We start from the raw sequence: 21,499 nt of genomic DNA on the forward strand, positions 1-21,499 counted from the left end.
TGTTAAAAATGCTGGCTAGGATATTTTTTATAAGCTTAAAAAAATGATTATGAAACTAGAAGAAAAAACTTCATATTTAAGAACCTGAATCTTAGATGCAAAAGGTACAGGTCAGATGGGCCCAGAGGAACCGGAAGAGATTGTAATAGGGGTTGAGGTACTGGTGAATAGTTTTTTCATATGATAATATACATGCGAATTCTGTAATGTTCTCCCGGGGATGAGCCATCCACAACCATTATCTTCTATTCTCTGGGTGGGAGGTGGAGTCTGGGATGGAGTGGGAAGGGCTAAAATCAGAGGTTTTAAAAGGGAAGTTTCCCTTGTGGCCTTTCTTTCCGGTGCCAGGATATTTGTTAAGACTGCCATGGTAAGATTTGATACTTACTGAGAACTGGCTTACTTTTATGCTTCTGATTTTCTGAGTATTGTCTCCTCCTCCTTGCTTAATATTTAGCACAGTGTTTTTTAAAGGGGCCAGCCTGTGTTTCCCATGCGCCAGGGCTGGAGATCCCAGGTGGTAGCTTCAGGCCTTGGGCTGAAGAGCGTCAGGGGCGCAGCGACTTCGGGGAAGGAACTTAGCAAGGACCACTCAGTGTGGATACCCCTTCCTCGTTGAGACTTTTCCTTTCCATCTAAAATGTGAGACTCTATAAGTCTCAAGAGATTTTGTGTATTTTGTTTTGTTCTGCTTTGTTTTGCTTTTAAACACGGGAGTATCCACCGAGGTTCCTTCCAGATTTCAAGATTCTAGGATTTGTAGTGCCTTTGGCTTTGTTACATTTTATTTATTTGTATTGTCATGCACATTTTCAGATGAAGAAATGGAGTCATAGAATTCTGACCCTCGAGGAGCTCATTTAGAGAGAGAAGAATGAAACTCCCTTTTGAAGGTGTAGGAGCATTTTCTTTCCAGATTCACTAGGGTGGATAATGGTTGTTTTGGCATTAACCTGGTAATAGTGTGTCTTATGCTCAGTCCCCAGTGCCTAGTATAATGCCTGGCATATAGTAGGCACTAAATAAATAGCTTATAGTTGTGTTTGGCCCTCTGGTTGGCATTGACTGAAATAAAATAGATTAAGTTCTTAGAAGCAGTAAGACTCACGTTCTGATTATTTTCCTAGGAACACAGACAGACCTATGGGAACACTCGGGAACCTCTCTTGGAAAACCTGACTAGCGAGTATGACTTGGATCTTTTCCGAAGAGCACAAGCCCGGGCTTCAGAGGATTTGGTGAGTATTAAGATCTTCAAGCTTATGGACTGCTTGTGAAAGTCTTGTAAACTTCCCAGAAAAGTGATAGTGATCGATCAGTTGATGGGAAATAATGAAAATCTCTTTACCTTCCCACAGCTACCCTTTATCAGAATGATCTTTGATCTTGCTTCCCATTCATATTTAAACATAATTTCCCCTCCTCCCTTTCTTTTTCCTGACCACTTTTCCCTCCATCTCCTCTCCCAGAAGGACTTGTTTGGTGGGAGTGTTGAGGCCTGGGTTAGACAATGGGTGCCCCTCGGTCTCAGTCGGGCAATTTGCAATTCTGAGAGCCTCTTATTGGTGGCTAAGCCTCTCTTATTCTCTTAACGCCCCCCTCCCAGGAGCTAGCCTTTGCAGGCTTTGCTTGGCCCTCCATTCTAACTTCAAAAGAATTAAGAGAAAAGCATAGAGGAGTAATGGAAAAGGCTGTGGTCAGACGTTTTATAAAGGAAATTAATCTTTGACTTAGCCATGTTTTGTCTATGAAGGTGATTTACTATTCTGATTTTTATTTACAGTTAGTTTCACTCGGTTTTCATACCCTAGGCAGAATTTTTAACAAGATTGCTTTAAAAAAAATTGTGGTACCTGTGATTTAACAGACGAAATGTGTTGAAGGAAACTTAGCTTGTAGAGTGAATATCCTCTTTACCTTTTTTTTTTAATTATGTCAAATACTTGATTCACAAATCCTCAGAGAGACTTGTTGGAACCTTGGAGGGGCAGGGTTTGGTAGTTGCTTTTCTCCTTCCTGTTCTGTAGCCGAGTATTTCCTGTCACAGCTCTCTACCTGGTTAGGCTTGAAAAATTGTCCTATAGTCAGGTCCTAACCACTGGGGAGTGATATCCAGAGATATTTTCTGCCTCATCTGGAGTAGAGTCCAGTACTACAGCACTGTCCATGTTTCAAAAATGTTTTTTTTTTTTTTTTTTTTTTTTTTAAAGATTTCATTTATTTATTTGTAAGAGACGGAGAGAGAGAGAGCAAGCGAGCACAGGCAGACAAAGAGGCAGGCAGAGGCAGAGGGAGAAGCAGGCTCCCTGCCGAGCAAGGAGCCCGATGTGGGACTCGATCCCAGGACCCTGGGATCATGACCTGAGCCGAAGGCAGCTGCTTAACCAACTGAGCCACCCAGGCGTCCCTCAAAAATGTTTTCAGGGACTGCTTTGACAGGCTGGCCCCGTATACCTGTGGATTTACGTCACACAGATCCATACAGCTTTAGAGGCAGATAGTAAAGCACATTCTAGATCATCTTTCCTGGTTGGTTTTAAATGTCTGGTAAGGGCGGGGCATTTTTCTTTGTGGTAGATTGCCTTTATCAAGTGGTTTGGTGCCAGCTGATGAGAAACAAAATTTTACCAAGGACTTGGTACTGAAGTTCTGGAGGTGAGGCCCACCCACAGCATGGTAGGGAGCAGAGGAAAGCTGCGGTCTGTTGAGACCTACACTTCCAGGCAGTGTAGATTGTGAGTTTTCTAGAAGCCATCCTGACTATCTGTGTCCAGGTGGGCAGCCCGTTTCAGTGCAAGTTTTTCATGCATTAAAAGTCAGTTCTTTTTTTTTTTTTTTTTTTTAAGATTTTATTTATTTACTTGACAGAGGTCACAAGTAGGCAGAGAGAGAGAGAAGCAGGCTCCCTGCTGAGCAGAGAGCTGGATGCAGGGCTCAATCCCAGACCTTGAGATCATAACCTGAGCCAAAGGCAGAGGCCTTAATCCAGTGAGCCACCCAGGCGCCCCTAGAGTCAGTTCTGTTTTTTTCTCCTAGCCTAGCATGGTGACATGCGAACAAGCATACTAGAGACTTTTTGAAAATAAAGATGATCAGTCTTAATCCTCTGACTTTCTGATTTCTTCTCTACAATAGGAGAAGCTAAGGCTGCAAGGCCAAATCACAGAGGGGAGCAACATGATTAAAACAATTGCTTTTGGTCGTTATGAGCTCGATACGTGGTACCACTCTCCCTATCCCGAAGAATACGCGCGCCTGGGACGGCTCTACATGTGCGAATTCTGTTTGAAGTACATGAAGAGCCAAACGATACTCCGTCGACACATGGTATGCCATCTTGGGGTTCTGCGATCGTCACGGTGGAGCTCTGGATGTTGACCTCTACCTGGATGTCCTCCACCTCTAAGCCTCTCTCAGTGGTCCATAGGAATGGCACAGAGGCATAGGAAAGGGCAAGCCCATTTCAAGGTGGGGCCTGGCGGTGGGGGGCACATCCTGTCACACACACTGCCTTGTCTTTTTTTCTTACTGCCTGGTACCGTTTCTCCCTGGGATACGAATTACCTCTGCCCACAGTTTTTATGTGTCCCCAACTCAAAAAAAAAAAAAGTGGACTTCATTAGACAGGGCAAGGACGTGACTCACTTCATATCCCTAGCAACCAGTGGGGGCAGGAAGTGCCCTATAACTGCTGAATGAATGCGTATTTAAAGGAGACAAAATACTGAATTAACAAAATGGCTCCTTTGGTGCCTTCTCCCAAGTTTAGTGTTTTCTGGTTCCTGAATGTTGTCCTTCTTGTTCAGATAGGAAGAAAGACTTCTTTTATTGTCCATATATATATGCTCACTAGGTATTTTGTAGTTTTAAGCCATTTTTTTGTTGCCTAGCTGTAGAGTGAAAAATCTCATCCTAAATGAGGGAATTTCTGGGAGCAGGGATGGGGTAGAGGAAGGAGCGTTTCAGCAGGCACCTTCATTTTCCTATTTCTGTCGTCCCAGCGTAATTGGCTCTAAGACCTTTTAGGGTGTACCTCCTTCCATCCCCTTCCACTTTTATTTCCCAGGTTTTCTGTGTGCTGAGCTTCTGCGGCCCAGGCTTTCCCAGAGTTCCCATCCTTTCCCCCCCTTTTTTTTTTCTTAAAGATTTTATTTATTTGACAGACACAGTGAGAAGAGGGAGCACAAGCAGGGGGAGTAGGAGAGCGAAAAGTAGGCTTCCCACCGAGCAAGGAGCCCAATGCGGGCTTGATCATGACCTGAGCTGAAGGCAGATGCTTAATGACTGAGCCACCCGGGCGCCCCATGTCCTTCTCCTCTTGTCCCCAGTTGGTTTGGAGGATAACTGCATTTTGTGTTCTCTGGAACACACACAATGTAGTGTTGCAGCCTAGAACTCGCCGCTGAGTTCAGCCTTCCAGACTCCTGGGGGCAGGGCGCGCCAATGGATGAATGGATGGAGGACTGGCGGGGCCACAGGGGTGAGGGTAGCAGAGGACTGGTCTCCGTGATGGTAAACCATGGAGATAAACTAAAATCTAGTTCTTCTATGTGAAAGGTATTTTGACTGATGTGAACTGCTGACCATTTATTTAGGTTTTACTTTTTGTTTCGGGTTACTTAGTGGCACTAACCAATGTAATAGCCCAAAAGGGCAAGTCATAGTAGTAGGTGGGGAAACGGAGGGTTTGGATAAATCTGAGGGTCAAGTAAACATTTTGAATATTGGAGGGATCTGTATTAGGGGGAGGTACAAAAATCGATTTTCAGGTAATGGTAACCCGTTTTTTTCGTCTACACTTCTGATTCCCATTGCTTCATGAGTAATCGCTGAAATGGGCCATTTTTGGCTTCTGTTTCTTTTTAAGATTTATTTATATATTTATTTGACAGAGAGAGCGGGATCACAAGTAGGTGGAGAGGCAGGCAGAGAGAGAGAGGGAAGAGGGCTCCCTGCTCAGCAGAGAGCCCGATGCGTGACTCGATCCCAGGACCCTGAGATCATGACCTGAGCGGCTCAACCCACTGAGACACTCAAGCGCCCCTTGGCTTCTGTTTCTAAACAATTGTTGCATTAGTTGGGTTGTTGTTGGAAAGAGCCAGCATGAGTAAGCAGGTGGATCCAGCCACAAACTGGGGTCAGAGCTTTCTTGAAGCGATTCCAGTTAGCGTTTTGATTTACAGGTGGCAATGGGGCCTTTCTTGTGTTGACCAGAAGTCAGAATAAAACTTAGTAGAAAATGTTCCATATACATATGCTTCTTAAATGATGTTTTTTAATGTGTTTGCATAAAACCTTAAAAGAATTCACATATTTACAGCAAGGGCTGACTGGCTGCATTAAATCCTTTCGCAAATGAGGGTGAAGAAAGGGGGAATTTGTGCCCCCTTGTGGCCAGCTGTCCACCCACCTCCACAGTTTCTTGCTCCGGAACCAGGCTACCTTGCCTGTTTTTTAAGCCACGGAAGGGCGTCCTCATCTTCCTTATATAACAAAGGGATAACTTAGGTGTGGGGGTTAGTCTTTATTGTCGTGGGTGTCTTTTCTTTTTTTTTTTTTTTTTTTTTTTTTATAATGGGTGTCTTTTCTAATCGGAAGAAAAGATTGACGGTGAGGCGGTTGCAAAGTTTACTAGTAAAGGCGAACATGAAGTGTTCCTGCCTTTGCTTAGCAATTCTTAAGCTGCTGGAAATAAGCTGCTCAAGAATTTCCTCTTGGCACAGAGCGTTTTAGAATCGAGGGTATTTTTTATTTATCTGGCTTTTACTTAGTAGATGATTTTAATCTCCTGGGTTGAAACAGGGCCAGAGTATGATCTAGAAAACTTGTTCTAAACTGCTATAAAAATACTGTAAACACATTCCTATGACTTTAGAAGCTGTTAATTGTTTTACCAAAAAAAAAAAAAAAAACCTTGCGTACGTTCTCAAGTGTGTCCAGTTGTCTGTCATCTCTGCTAACTAAATTTGACCTTTGATTCATTTTTCCATTTAAGCAGCAGTCTTGTTGGGGAAGGCTTTTTCCCCTGATAGGAATTCCATTCTCTTGCAGGCTAAATGTGTGTGGAAACACCCACCTGGCGATGAGATCTATCGGAAAGGCTCCATCTCCGTGTTTGAAGTGGACGGCAAGAAAAACAAGGTAAGCAGGTGCGGTGGTGAAGGGTGTATATTCACAGGTCCCGGGGCGCCTGGGTGGCTCAGTGGGTTAAGCCTCTGCCTTCGGCTCGGGTCATGATCTCAGGGTCCAGGGATCGAGCCCCGCATCGGGCTCTCTGCTCAGCAGGGAGCCTGCTTCCCTCTCTCTCTCTCTCTGCCTGCCTCTCTGCCTACTTGTGATCTCTCTCTGTCAAATAAATAAATAAAATCTTTAAAAAAAAAAAAAAAATATTCACAGGTCCCAGCAGCAGTTTGTTCCACCTCGCATCTCCCCCTTGTAGAGGTGATAAGACTCTGCTGTTGACCAAAGCACACTTTCTGCCTCATCAACAACGATGATAGGATCTTTAGGTTTAGGCCTTTATCTGATAAGTTGAGGAATCACTGGCCCATGCATGAATTCTCTTTCTCTGCTTCCAGATCTACTGCCAAAACCTGTGCCTGTTGGCCAAGCTTTTTCTGGACCACAAGACATTATATTATGATGTGGAACCCTTCCTGTTTTATGTTATGACAGAAGCGGACAACACCGGCTGTCACCTGATTGGATATTTTTCCAAGGTCAGCAGGATCTGGAGATTAAGAAGCTACTGGCCCCAGAAGGGTGATTGATGTTGGCATTTGGGGACACAGATCACTGACAGGAAGAGGCCGGACCCTAGGCAATGATGACAGCCCTCTCTTAAGGACTGGGTGGGAAGGTGTCACAGAAATCTATGTATCAAAGATTGTTTAATGGAAGTATGCAATTCTTTATTAAAAGCTTCTGGTTTATTCCTTTCTGGACTTGTGGCTTAGAGCTGCCTATTAATTACCAGCCAAGGCCCTGCCTACTAACCCCGAAGCCCACATTTTGTAGTCAGGCCAACGCTCCTGGCTTTGCTCTCTGTTATTAGCCTAAAACCAGGAATATATTCCTTTTGCCTGGTTTTCTAGCTGGGCTTATTCTGTGATAACACCACTCTGCTTTTGAAAGCTGAAGGCCAGGTTTTGCTTTTGACTTTTTAGTAGGAACTTTGTTGAAATCTGATTCACATGCCACACACTTCACTCATTTAAAGCCTGTACCTCAGTGGCTTTTGTATTGCCAGAATAGCGCAGCAACAACGCAGAGCCCCCTGCTCTGTTTTCTTTACCCCATCAAGCAGGCTTGCCCATTGCCCCTCAGCCGCTGCCAGCCCCCGCCAGCCCCCTGGCTCTAGGAGTTTGCCTGTCATGAACATTTTCCATAAACGGAACTGGACAGTATGTGATGGGAGTGTTTGTTCACTCCCTTGCAAACTGGAGGCTTCCTGGTGGGGATCCCTCTCTTTAGCACTAGCCAGTCCCCTTTTGAAAAATTACATTTACGGAGGGATGCCCTAACCGACTCCACAGTCAGCCCCTCCTGGCCTTGCTCTGACTAGAAAGAACTCCGTCAGCCCCCCTTAAATTGATACTGGTCTCTGAGCAAGGGGGAGCCTGGCATGGCTGGCTTTGGCCATTGTTGTAACCAGTGTGGGTGGAACAGCTGTGAGTGTGACAGCCACTTCCCTGGTTTCCTTGACCAGAGATTTTGCCAGCAGCCTTATTTTCTGTTTGTGGGACTCCTGACAACTTGGGTTCCAAGCTCTCCTAACGTTCTCTCATCTATTTTGCTCTTGACTATAGGAAAAGAATTCATTCCTCAACTACAACGTGTCGTGTATCCTCACCATGCCTCAGTACATGAGACAGGGCTATGGCAAGATGCTCATCGATTTCAGTAAGTTCGACTGCTGCGGCCTGAGCTCCGCAAGCCGCGGGAGTGATGAGAGCAATTGGGTCTCTGGTTCCTGGCACGCAGCAAGAGGACAAATGTGTGGACAGAATCTGAAGGTCCCGGGTCAGCTGGTATACCTGGAACCTTCAGTGAATGCAGGCCTCAGTCGCTACCAGATGGTGGGGCATGTAGGGGATAGGACAGAAGGTTGTCCCCATTTGAGACCAGGAGCAGCACATGTATGCTGAAGGCTTCAAATCTGTTCCTGGATTAGGGATTTCAGTTTTGTAAGGACTAGTCCAGTGGCAATCCATGGACCTGATAAAGGCCTTGGGCCTCTTTAGTAGTGTATTCTGTATTTGGGAATTTGCCTACTTAAATTTATTTTTAATCCCCAAATCTGTACTCTTGGCACGTCTACAGTCACTTGTGGACGTGCATACAGCTGCAAAAAGGAAGTCCCCACATTTTCTCTGCTCTGGTCAAACAAGCAGGTGCCTTGTTTTGGCTCTCCATGTAAACACATGTTTTTTTTCAGTGTGTTAGTGCTATGCTTTTCATATTTTTGTCCATTTTTTTGCTGATTTTATTTTTTTTTTTTTTTAAAGATCTTATTTATTTGTCACAGAGAGAGATCACAAGTAGACAGAGAGGCAGGCAGAGAGAGGGGGAAACAGGCTCCCTGCTGAGCAAAGAATCTGATTCGGGGCTCGATCCCAGGACCCTGAGATCATGACCTGAGCCAAAGGCGGAAGCTTAACCCACTGAGCTGTGGAGGTGCCCCTTTAATTTTTAAAGGATTTTATTTATTTGAGACAGAAACAGCATGAGCAGGGTGGGGGAGGGAGGAGGGAGGGGGAGAAGCAGACTCCCCACTGAGCAGGGAAGTGTGGGACTTGAGCCCAGTGTGGGACTTGATCCTACAACCCCGGGACCATGATCTGAGCTGAGGGCAGACACTTAACAGACTGAGCCACCCAGGTGCCCTTGTTGCTGATTTTATTTATTTATTTATTTATTTATTTATTTACTTAAATAATTTTTAAAGATTTTATTTATTTGTCAGAGAGAGAGCACAAAGCAGGGGGAAACATCAGGCAGAGAGGGAGAAGCAGACTGCGTGCCGAGCAGGGAGCCCGAAGTGGGACTCCATCCCAGGACCCTGGGATCATGACCTGAGCTGAAGGCAGATGCTTAACTGACTGAGCCACCCAGGAGTCCCTTGTTGCTAATTTTAAATGGCCTCTAGGTGTAGTGCCAGAACGACAGGTTGTTGTGCTGTTGGTTGGGAGTTCGATGCTAATGAGTCAACCGTGTATATTTTAAAAGGTATTGTTAAACAGAAACACCTAAGACAAGGTAACCATAATGACGGGTTCCCTTAGGAGCAGTGGTTCAGTGTTCGCTAACTCAGTGCTTGCCATGACTTTGCAGAACGTAACACATGTATAAATGATGCGAGTCAACTGTATTTTGTTCAGTGTTCCCTGTCCTACAACACTCTAGTCAGAATTATAATTCTTAGAGTTAGTCTTCCAGTCCATTGCCTTCCAGCTGCGAGAAGTGATGAAATCAGGAAGTGACACAGCCTACGGAGGAGGGGGGCCCTATATCTTGGAACAGGTGACGCCTATTTTATAAACCTGATTTTATGTAGATTTTCAAACATATATAAAAGTGTGGAATAGGGGCACCTGGGTGGCTCAGTGGGTTAAAGCCTCTGCCTTCGGCTCAGGTCATGATCACAGGGTCCTGGGATCGAGCCCTGCATTGGGCTCTCTGCTCAACAGGGAGCCTGCTGCTTCCTCTGCCCGCCTCTCTGCCTACTTGTGATCTCTGTCTGTCAAATAAATAAATAAAAATCTTTAAAAAAAAAAATGTGGAATAGTTAGATAATAAAAGCCCTTGTAACGTATGATTAACGTTTCATGGTCAGTCTTGTTTTACTTCTATTCTCAACCTGTTACTTTCACATCTCTAAGAGATAAGTTCTATTTCATGTTAAAAAAAAAAATCCAAACCTCCCCAAGTTACTTAATAGCCGAAGTTACAGTGTTCAGACTACCCCAATTTTGTGATTTTTCCTTTTAAAGAAAACGCACATGTAATTATTTTTACTAAGCTCCAAGTAGAGTGATACATTGGGATTGATAGATGTAGCTTGTAAATCCCTTTTAATCTGAAAAGTTCCCACTCCCATCTCTTGTATTTCTTTCCTATTTATTTATCAAAAGCCCATTAGTTTTCCACGAGCATTTTGCAGAGCATGCATTTTGCGGACTGCGTCTCCATAATATGTAATGTTAGACGTTCAGATATTAGAGCCAGAGGCTGCAGGATACTCAGTACTGAGATAATCTATTCTTAAAATTGAAAAATTTCAAAATACATAAAAAGTGACTTAATGAAATGGCTCCCCATCTCTGTTCCAGCGCACACCTACCTATTACTGTTGTTATTAACATTTTTATCTTGTGAAGCCTTCCAGAGTTTTCTTAATGTCTATTACAGCTAAATGCGAACACACCATTCTTCCCTTTTGGCTTAGCCCAAGGCAGCACTCTGTTACGTCACTGTCCCAGCTTGAATGTCTGACCCCTAGTTGGTACCATGAAGCAGCTTGTCCTTAAGCTTTCTGTGTTGGCGTAGCAGTGTTTGCCATTAGGATGAAATACAGTGTCTGCATTTTGTTCCTCGGTAGGTTACTTGCTTTCCAAAGTGGAAGAAAAAGTTGGCTCCCCGGAACGTCCCCTCTCCGACCTGGGGCTCATAAGTTATCGCAGTTACTGGAAAGAAGTGCTTCTCCGTTACCTGCATAATTTCCAAGGCAAAGAGATTTCTATCAAAGGTTGGTTTTTGGCTCTTGAGGATCATTGGTACCCAAGATGTTAATGGCACTGGACATTCCAGCTTTTTTCCTTGGCCCTGGTCGGCTTGGTCACCTGCAAAGAGAAAGCTTCCCCTCAGTGCTTCATCTGAACAGGAGAACAGATGACCCCTGGATGCAGGCCACTGCAGAGACCCTCCCAAAAGTGCCAAAGGATTCCAGAGCATTTGGCCCTTTGGGAATGGCCATATGATTTTGGTTTCACAAACCTGGAGTGGTTAACACTAGTTCTTAAATGAAAGTCCAGAAGGAAGAAGAATGTGAATTTTTTTTTCCCAATTCTTTGGGAAATGTAGGACCTGATAAGATATGCCTGTATTATTTATGTAAGGGTAGAAGAAAGTAGGTCTGTTTTTGACCTTGATTTCTGTACGGGTCAGAGTGATTTCTTGCTGTTGGGTTTCTCTTTCATAGTTCTTAGGATCCGTCAAATAAGTGCTTTGTAAGCTTTTTCTGAGCAGGTTGGGTTAAGTATATGACTCCAATCATCTGGATTTCCTCTAAGCGGGGTGAGGGGCTTGGGTTGGTGGGGGTCAGTGGAGGTGTGGGTCTGTACTTTGGTCTGGTTCTCAGTAGCACTTCTGTTTCAGAAATTAGCCAGGAGACAGCTGTGAATCCTGTGGACATTGTCAGCACTCTGCAAGCCCTTCAGATGCTCAAGTACTGGAAAGGAAAACACCTAGTTTTAAAGAGACAGGTAAAGTTTTTTTGTCAGCTGCTGGCTCAGTGCTGAATGTCTCTTGAGACGTAGCAGAGCAAAATGGGGCCTTAATACCCTAAAAGTAGCCTTCTCTCTCTCTCTCTCTCTCTTTTTTTTGTTTGTTTGTTTGTTTTAAGGTTTTATTTAGTTATTTGTCAGAACAAGCAAGGGGAGCAGCAGGCAAAGGGAGAAGCAGGCTTCCCGCTGAGCAGGAAGCCAGAAGCAGGACTCGATCCCAGGACCCTGGGACCGTGACCTGAGCTGAAGGCACTTTACCAGCTGAGCCACCCAGGTGTCCCTAGCCTTCTCTTAATGGAATTTGCCTACATGTACCTTTTATAGGGTCTCTCTCTCTTTTTTTTTTTTTTGAGCATGCAGTGATGCCTGTTGGGCTTACTTCTTATCTTACCCTTTATCTGAAGCTTTGAGCTCCTGTCTCCGATTTGGATGACACAAGCAAAGCAGCTCAGTTAAGCAGCTTTGTGTCACACAGCACTTTTGTCCTAAAGATTTTCTTAGATTGGAGCAAATTCCCCACCTGTTTGAAGGGAATCCTCACAAACTCCAGGGCTTGTGCACTTTAAAATATTTTAAAATATCTTTGTGGAAGTGCACTTGAAATATATATATATATAAAATATATATATATAATCTGAGCATGAAGCCTGATGCTGGGCTTGATCTCACAGCCCTGAGGTCACCACCTGAGCCGAAACTAAAAGTCAGCTGCCCAGCCTCCTGAGCCTCCCCGGTGTCCCTCATGTAAGTGCTTTTAATTTGTTTTAGTTGACAAACCTATAAGGAAAGGTGAATAATTTCAGTTTTTTCTGAGGACAGAGTCGGCAGCAATGGGTATTTATTTGTAGGAAAGCATTTTCTAAATCAAAAGATAATTTTTTATACCTGTTTCCCTCCATAGTGTATCGTTAAGCCTTTGGAGATTCCTCCTTCACTAACAGGCATTTTGGAATCCGTATATAAAGACATTTTCGTTGAATGTGTAAAGTCATTTTTCCTGTTCTCCCGCAGGACCTGATTGACGAGTGGATAGCCAAAGAGGCCAAAAGATCCAACTCCAATAAAACCATGGATCCAAGCTGCTTAAAATGGACCCCTCCCAAGGGCACTTAAAGTGACCTGTTACTCTGAGCCAGCGAACCCCAGCAGTAGGAATCCGTACCCTAGGGATCTGTCTGTCATTTCTGTTGCTCTTGTGATTGGCAAGTACAGTATCCTTTGGGAAGGCCATCCCCCTCAGGACTGTCCTGGCTCCGACCCTCATGTTCACTGCAGACGCTGGTTCTGAGGAACTGCTGTTTCGGCCTCAGTGAGGTTGCCTGGATGGGATCTCTGTTAGACTTGAGAGCAGATCCCTCGTAGCACTGACCCAAGGTGTTCTGTTTGGTACTGTACCTGTCCAGTCACTGGTTCTCCTCATGTCCTCTAGCCCCACGAGGTTGTGTTGTGTCTTCTAAACTTTGTACTAGTGCTTCTTGCTGCCGGGTCACCAGACTTCCAGACCATGGTTTGCCACCACCAGGACCTTTCTAGTTCCTCCTTACATGTGGTTTTTTGGGGGGTGGGGGGAGAGCAGGGAAGAGATAACATTTCTGACTCTGTGTACTGGGAGGGGTCCATTCCCTTCGGAGTTTAGCTCACTTTAAATTTTTTTTCCACCATTTTTATTGAAAGAGGCCGGGTTTTGATCAGTGTCAAGCTTACAAGAGACCAGTATTTTTTTAGCCTCTCCCAGGGACTCGTCTTGGCAACTGCACATAATTTATCCGAATGAAATGGAGAGGAGAATTGACAGGTGGTGATTCTGTACTTTGATTTGAGTTTACCGGTGGGCTGTGTGTTGGTGGAAGGGAACGAGTCCTTTTTTGCCTCACCAGAAAGTGCCCAGCCCTAAGTGTTTTCCTCTCTTGTGATCCCCTGCCCCTTTTGTCATTTGCAGGGGCCAAACAGTGTCTGGTTCTCCCTCTCATGCTGCATGCTAACGGGTTCATTAGACTGCAGAAACTGCCCCTCCCCGCACCACCCCCCATACCTGTCGCTTGGATCTGGCACACCTGTATTTCTGCCTCAGTTGCATTGATTTTTGCCCGAACCTCCTCAGAGAAGTAGGAAATGATTGCACCTGACTTCCAGCTCTCCTCTCAGCCCTTGACTCCGCAAGGCAGAGTGCCACAGCCACCCCCCACCCCCACCCAGCATTTGCTTCTCCCACCGCGCCTCGCCCTCCCTTGAACCGAAGTGCTCCTGCCCTTCCAAGAACTCCATTTCCTTTTTGGGATTTGACACCGTTCCCCGCCTGGGTCTCTGCTCTCCTATTTTTGGTCTCAAGCAAAGGAAGAGCCGCTCCCTCTAATTTCTCCAGCTCATTATAACCCGCTATCTTGGGGCAGCTCTGGATGTAGGACATGTGCTCCCCTTCCCGACTTGGTCTCCTCCAACACTGCTGTCCGAGTGTGGAGCCCTCCCCACGGTCCCGACTCTGGTCATTTGTGCCTTTCTCTTGTCCTCTCTGTACACTACTTATACTCACTGTGGGTTGCGGGGAGCTCCTTTTAAGCATGTTCGGTGGCAGCTCCCCGCCAGTTTCAGTGTCACTGTTAACGTTTATCCAAAAGCAACTTCACTGCGGGTTTTCTTAAGGGGTAAAGGTCTTTGACCGAAGCTAACCCTTCCCCACATGTGGTAGAATGTGCTGTTCTCTATCTACTCCTCAATAAAGCATGTTCTCTGCTCAAGCCTTTTGCACTCGGGAGCTCTTCCTTAAGTCTGGAAATGGGGCAGCCAACGTGCTGCTGATGGCAAGCATGCTTGGCGTTTATCTTCCCCAGCAGTGAGCTGGCTGTTGACGGATGTGGTTTGTGGCTGTGGAATTTTGCTCTGATGCAGGCTATAGAGAGCAATACTCTTAACTTGTCTAGTTGGTGGGATGAATTCTCTCTGCCTTGCTTGGTTGCAGCTAAGAGGTACACATAGCATTGACAAGACCATATTCCTTTTTTTTTTTTTTTAATCTTTATGCCCAACATGGGACTTGAACTCACAACCCCAAGATCGAGTCGCATGTGCCTCCGACTGAGCCAGCCTCACACCTCTGTGTTTGTTACTCAATCTTGAGCTCATTTTCATGTGATTTCAAGGGCATAGGCACAGCAGGAAGTTAGGATAGACGGAGTACAGCGGATACTTGGGATGGGGTGCAGGCTGTTTTATCCCTGTCTCCGAGTTCATTTGCCATTAGGTGAGCATTGTCCCCTCCAGTCATGGATTCTTTGCTTGAGAGGATTTCTGAAAGACCCCTTGTCTTGTGGCACTTACCCAGGGCAGGCAGTTGGGGCCAGCACTTATCTGGACACTGGAAGTTGGATTTGCCGGGGTGGTTTTTGCTCACCATGGAAGGGTTGAGAACCCATCCCAGTGAATAAAGTTTCTCTTTTGTAAGTTTAGAGTCCTGTATGCCATGTACTAGGGGCAGAGACCAGGTTGAAGAGAAGCATGAGGTTACAAAAAGACCCTTTTTACACTGTGAGGTTGATGTATGCCCAGATCTCCCTCTTCTGCATACTTGTATCAAAGGGAAATTCTGCCTCATGTTTCAAAAACATCGGGCTAGGTGATCTTAACCATGCGACTGGGTGCTGAGAGGTCAGGGCACCTGAAGTTTTGTGCATCGGGCCCCCAAGACCCCCTGTTGCCATCCGACTTTCCTTACCGAAAAATAAAAGGAAGGTTTCTCTGGTTTAAATCCCTCAGGTATGGGAACAGAGTGTTTACTTCCGTAGCAGTGTTGTGTAAGACTGGCCCCTCTGACTACCTGCAGGAGAGCAGCCCTCCTTCCTTAGAGCAGGTCCAGAGCTATTCCTGGTGGAGCTTCTGAAACCCTTGAAGTAGAAATGCCTACTCTGTATTTGGAGGAAGAAGGGGACCCTGGCATGTGCTGGTCACTTCCTGTATGCTTGGCATGCTGGGTGCCTTCCCACTGCCTCTGACCCTCATGTCAGCCCCGGCGCAGTGGAAACGCACTGGAGTGGCACGGGGAGGCCGGGAGCCCAAGGTGACAGCAGTGAGGGCCGAGAACTCCCTTTGGTCTGTCCTCCCTGAGCACTTCACCGTCCTCTCTGTTCTTTGCTTTCTCTACTTTAGTTCTGTAGTGATGAATCATCCTTTCCTTTTTAGTTAGATTTCCTGGTTTCAGCCACAGGCCCCTGTGCTTTTAGAGGCTTCCATTACCAGGGGAATGATGAAACTGGTGGAAGCTTTCAAATGAAAGATTTTAGTCCATCCTGTAAGTAGCACTGGGGGGACCAGAGACCCAGGAAGCAGCCACTATTCCCCATTCTGACACTGCTGCTGATTCAGGAATAAGCAGTTCAGTAAGCACTGTCGCTTGACTGGTTCCTCTCCTCCCCACACCTCTGTAAGGTGGGTATTCTCTGCGTCTAAGTCATGGAAAAGCTGGAGGCCCAGAGGTCTTGCCTCTGGGTTATGGAAAGCCGGCCCTGACTCAGGTTCCAAACCCATTCATGATGCTGTAATGAGGCCTCTGACGCTGCTGTGTTTTCCATGTTTCTCGAGGCAGAATAGGGAGGCAAGGAATTATTTAACAAGATGGTTTGCCCTTTATGGAGCAGGAGGACGCTTTTGACTTGGCTTTGTTTTGTCCCTGCAGTTCTGGGCAGATTGCTTGCCTCCAGTTAGGAACGGCCTTGAATGGCATCGATGTGAAGGCAGTTGGTTCAGGTCAAGGTTGGGGCTCCATGTGAAAGGCTAGTAGAAAACACCACAGCTTGCTTCTAGTACACGTTCCTTCTGGAAGACGGAGTGGAGTGGAGCGCATCTTAGAGGTATATTAGTAACTTCAAGGGAAGTTTTAAACCTGTCTGTATTTGAAGAGCAATCGATAAGCCGAAAGGCATTCCAAAAGCAGGGTTTGTGTGAGCGGTGCCCAGATCAAGCAGTGTAGCTCTCGGCAGTGATCCTTTCTACCTTTTTTTTTCTTCTGAACTTCTGAGAAGAGCCCTAGCATTGGATCTTCTTGAACACACATGAGGCAAATAGGCACAGATTTGTTCAGAAAATTGAGCCTTTGAAGTCCATTCCTACACTGGGGTCATATAAGAAACCTTGGTTTGGGGTACCTGGGTGGCTCGGTTAAGTGACTTCTTTGGCTCAGGTCATGATCCCAGGGTCCTGGGACCTAGTCACAGGCTCCCTGCTCAGTGAGGAGTCTGCTGTCGCGCTCTCTAAAATGAATACGTAAAATCTTTTAAAAAAAAAAAAAAAAAAAAGAAACTTTGGTTTGAAACAGAAAGTGATCATGAGCAGGTATGAACCCTGCCTTAGCTCACCCCAAGGCCCTGAATGGGCTTATATGTGCAGGCTGAAATGACAGGTCCCCTCTAGTGAAGCCAAGTGACCACCAGGGGAGCAGGCCTGACTCCCTGGCTCTCCACTTCCTCCCACGGCCTGACAAGTGTGTGTATATACAAAATGCAGCCCAGGGTTCTGCATGTTATTAGAATAAAGTGAAACCTCCTTTGCTGAATGTATGGTGTGTTTTAGGAATCCTAGAAACTATCTTGCTCTTTACGGGGATCCTGGAATGCTAGTACTAGACCCACAGGTTTTACCCCAGAACTGTCTGCTACAGACTTTTCTGACCGCCTCTTCCAGACTGTTTCCTGCTGCTGGGGGCAGTGTAATTGCCCACTTCCTTTGTGGCATCTTCCAACAAAATGCCAATGAATGTCACCGAGAAGGAGACAAAGGACTCCCCGGTGGTGACAAATGTCCCAGGTGCTGGTTGTCTCTCCTGCCTTATGCAGTCCCTGTCCATGTAGGTCCTGCTGCTACCCTTTGGGGGCTGGGGGGTTTGTTTATTTGTGCCCAGAAGTGGAGAAAATAACATGCCTCTTGCGCAACATTAGCTTAGGGGCCCCTCCCATATCCTCTCCGTGAGATGTAAACACCTTTATCCTCTACAAGTCTGGTTCAGTCCAAGAAGCTACTCTTAACCAGGTGCTGGTTTCTGGGAACAGCACTGTGTGTGTATTCCAGAGTTATTAGAAAGCTACACACTCACACTCACACAAACTTGGTGTGGTAGGTCCTCTCCAGAGCAGGCCACCAGCAATTTCTCCCGTTTCTGGGTATGTGTTCTGCTCCTCCCAGTAAGACTTTTTTCCTTCTTGAGGATGGGCTGGACTTTTCACTTGTTTTGATTAATCAAGTGATTAATAGAATGTGATACTCAGGCAAGCTTCCACTTTGGCTGTTGGAAACCAGAAATGTTTTCGAAAGCAGAAGTTTGAGCTATTGTGAACAGTGAGGGCTGTGTAAGAAAGACCACGAGGGAGAGGACCAAGAAGCTGCAGACGATAGCACCCGAATCCCAGACCTCTCCCCACTGAGTGCGGCCTCAGCGGTGACCCCTGCTGACCCCACAGTTAGCTAAAGAAATGCAGCTGAGTCCTGCCAACCTCGCAATTGTGAGAAAGACTGTTGTAAGCCGTTCATTGTTTGGGGATGGCTCCATGCACAGCAATGGGGAAATGCAGGAGGAGAACTTTTGAAACGAAAGAGCTGGAATTCAGTTTGGCCCCAGAGGTTCTTGTCAGCTGATTGCGTGTGACTGGGAACCAAATGGGTGGGCGAGGGCCACTACCCTGTGTAACTCCAGGGGGCGCTCTTCCTACTCCATACAATGGGAGCCTGGGAACCCATTCCAGCCCTGTTTGGCCATTCAGCTTGTCTCACTGTCACTCAGATTGCTTCTAAAGTCCCTGCCTGGCCTGGGAATCTTAGCTTCTTCTTACAGAAGTGGATCAGAAAAGAGAAGGATATACTGCCCTCTAGACCTGGCTCATCACCCCTGCTCAACCACACAGCTTCCCAGTGCTGCCTTTTTTTTTTTTTTTTTTTTTTAAGATTTTATTTGACAGAGATCACAAGTAGGCAGAACAGCAGGCAGAGAGAGGGAGAAGCAGGCTCCCGGCCAAGCAGAGAGCCCAATGAGGGGCTCGATCCCAGGACACTCAGAGCACGACCAGAGCCCAAGGCAGAGGCTTAACGCACTGAGACACCCAGGCACCCTGCCCCCCTAGTGCTTCTTGCATTAAGGTCCCAGATCCTGGCTTTCAAGTCTGTCCATAAGTGGACTCCGCCTACCTAGCTTTCATCACTCCACGATACCTAGTCTCAAAGTGCAGCTGCCTTCATCTGTCCCCTTTCCTGTTTTTGCTGGGAAATCCAACACTAACAATAGCACCCCTACCCCCAAGTGTGCTGCATTGAACACAATAGTATGGGCAAAAAGGATACTGTAGTCCTAGAACTTGGAAGACACTAAGTTAAAAAGTATCAGTATGTTTCTTGACCTCAGAGCTTCTCAAAACATCCTCCCTGTGGGAGTTTTCCTAGAGGAAGACAGTAACATTTCCTAAAATGATCTCTGGAAGGAGCCTCCCAGACGACTGGTACAATGGAGGCAGGTTCTCGGAAATTTCCTTCCTACCAACTCATTTGGCCCCACTAAAAAGGAATTCCTTGTGAAGTTTTTTCTTTTTATTTTTTAAGATTTTGTTTACTCAACAGAGATAGCACAAGTAGGCTGAGCGGCAGGCAGAGGGAGAATTGGGCTTCCCATTGAGTAGGGAGCCCAATGTAGGGCTTCATCAAAGGACACTGGGATCATGACCTCAGTGGAAGGCAGAGGCTTAACTGACTGAGCCACCCACGCGCCCCTTGGAATTCCTTGTGAAGTCTTAATTCTGCCTGAGACTTGTCTGTGTGATCATGGTGTAGACCAAGTAAAGCACGGAGAGGTTGGGTGTTGGCATGAAGGCACCTGGGCTCAGATCCTGGCTCTGCCATTTCCTGTATAACTTTGAGCACATGGCTTATCATCGCAGGGGGTGGATAATAATTGTGGAAGGAAATCTGCCTTGCAGAATGCCTGATTTGTGTACCCAATGCTTATTTGTACAAAAAAGATGTGGACCTTGCATTCTGGAGGAGACAGATACCAATACATGTGATTTCTAATTGTGATCAGTGCCACGAAGGGAAAAGGACAAGTTGTGTGAGCAGAACTAGAGGGGACCCTGCCTGAGGAAGGGCCTGTATTTTAGGACTTGAACAATGATGAATGGGGCTCCTGGGTGGCTCAGTGGGTTAAAGCCTCTGCCTTTAGCCCAGGTCATGATCTCAGGGTCATGGGATCGAGCCCCGCATCTGGCTCTCTGCTCAGCAGGGAGCCTGTTTCCTTTTCTCTCTGCCTGCCTCTGCCTGCTTGTGATCTCTGCCAAATAAATAAAAAATAAAATCTTGAAAACAACAACAAAAAACAATGAGGAATTAGTCCAAGGAGGAGTGAAGGGATGGCGGCAGCGTTCAGACAGTGGGGATGCCTAGGGACAGACCCCAGTATAAGGGGGTCCTTTGTGTGTATGTGAGGGCCTTCAAGAAAGCCTGGCTGGAGGGGGAAGGACCTGAGAACACAGGGCCTTGGAGGCCTTCATGAGACTGTCAGGTTTATCCCAAGAAGCTGAACTGTGGCCAGCAGGGGATGGCATGACCCAATTTCTCATTTTAAAAGCTCGGGCTCCCAGTGAAGAATGGATGGGCCGGGTCTGGCAATAAGATGGGAAGCAAGGAAGTCTCCCGGGGCTTCTTCCTTCCGGGCAAAGCCAGACTGGTTTGTATTAAGGGTGGTAGTGGAGGGGGTAGGAATTGGAGATGAATTTGGAGAAACCAAGAACCAGGGCTTCTATATTCCATGTGGGGAGCGTAGGGTAATTCCCAGGTTTCTAGCTGGAGCAGCAGAGTACAGGGAAGCACCATTTGCGGGATTGCCCACCACAGTGAGGAATGGCCTTGGGGCAGTAGGTGAAGAGTTCAGCATTGGGACACACACAGTCCAAGAACTACAGGATAGGCGTTCCAGAAGCGGTAACTGCTATTATTTATTTCAAGTGCTTGTGTGAAGTGTGGCTCTCTAGAGACAGAGACTCCTGGAGGACAGGAAGTGTGAGTCCTTTGTCAAAATACTCTCCAAGGACCTCTCACCGGGCAAGCACTAGCAGTGGCACTGGGCTAAAGATGAATAGGATGTGGTCTGTGTACTTGAGAGAAACGGAATTGGAACATCGTATGTTAAGTGTCATGGAGGAATGTTCAGGGGGCTTGGGGAACTCATAGGAGGGAAAGAATAGGTAGTTCCCGGCTTGGGAGGGCTTTACAGAGACATTGACTTCAGAGTACGAATTGCCCAGAATGGCATGTGCAGGAACCAGAAGCTTGAGGGACGTGGTAGGTTGGAGAACAGTGGAGAGCAAGGCATGGGCTTTGCACATCTCAACTCCCTGTTAAGGGCATTAGGTCTACAAGGACCAATGTGTCCCCGACTTCTTCCATCCTCTCGGGACCATCTGAGTTCCTGGCCAAGTGCCAGCACAGAGAGGAAACTCACCAAATATTTAGTGACTCCAGTTTCTTTTAAATGCCCCAGTCTTCAAACACAAAAAGAAAATCTTCAGTCTTTGTGCATCCTTCAAGTCTGGTAATGACTGAACCAACTCTTGGGCCCACAACACTGAGTGGGGTGAGGTGGGGAGGGTACCGGGGGTGCCCCGGGAGTGAGGGGGTTGGGAGTGGATGGAATAAGTGCGTCCGCTGGGGTATTCTGCCCTGGAGAGGGCGAGCACCGCTCCCACCCCTAGATGGCTCGCTGGGCGTGGGTAAGGTAGGAGAAGGAAGACCAGGGAGTCCTGACGTTTAGTCAGGACGTTTACTCAGGACTCATGCAAACAGTCGGTTTTAATATAGAGGCTGTTTCATTGCAAGGCAAACAGAGGACTCTTGCTGGTTATGCTGACACGTGGCCATTCCTTAGTGGTCTCTGACGTCGCTAAAACTTTCCCCGGCACCCAGGTGAAGGGCCTGCCCTCTCCTCCAGGGCTACCTTCTCCTCCTAAAACAGCCTGGCCACCCCACTCCCA

At 46.6% G+C, this 21,499-nt stretch overlaps 1 protein-coding gene across 2 annotated transcripts in view; it reads left to right on the forward strand.

The window, feature by feature from the left end:
• Positions 1-14,239, forward strand: part of KAT7 (lysine acetyltransferase 7) — a 33,845-nt gene extending 19,606 nt beyond the window's left edge. For both annotated transcript variants that reach the window (XM_059148866.1, XM_059148867.1), the window contains 8 exons: positions 1,128-1,238; positions 3,136-3,327; positions 6,052-6,141; positions 6,579-6,719; positions 7,809-7,902; positions 10,601-10,747; positions 11,377-11,483; positions 12,516-14,239. In XM_059148866.1, coding sequence (XP_059004849.1) covers positions 1,128-1,238; positions 3,136-3,327; positions 6,052-6,141; positions 6,579-6,719; positions 7,809-7,902; positions 10,601-10,747; positions 11,377-11,483; positions 12,516-12,617 — 984 coding nt within the window. In that variant the 3' untranslated portion in view covers positions 12,618-14,239. The remainder of the gene's footprint in view (positions 1-1,127; positions 1,239-3,135; positions 3,328-6,051; positions 6,142-6,578; positions 6,720-7,808; positions 7,903-10,600; positions 10,748-11,376; positions 11,484-12,515) is intronic.
• The last annotated feature ends 7,260 nt before the right edge of the window (positions 14,240-21,499 follow it).

The sequence above is a fragment of the Mustela lutreola genome, chromosome 15 (assembly GCF_030435805.1).
Source record: "Mustela lutreola isolate mMusLut2 chromosome 15, mMusLut2.pri, whole genome shotgun sequence".
Lineage (NCBI taxonomy): Eukaryota > Metazoa > Chordata > Mammalia > Carnivora > Mustelidae > Mustela > Mustela lutreola.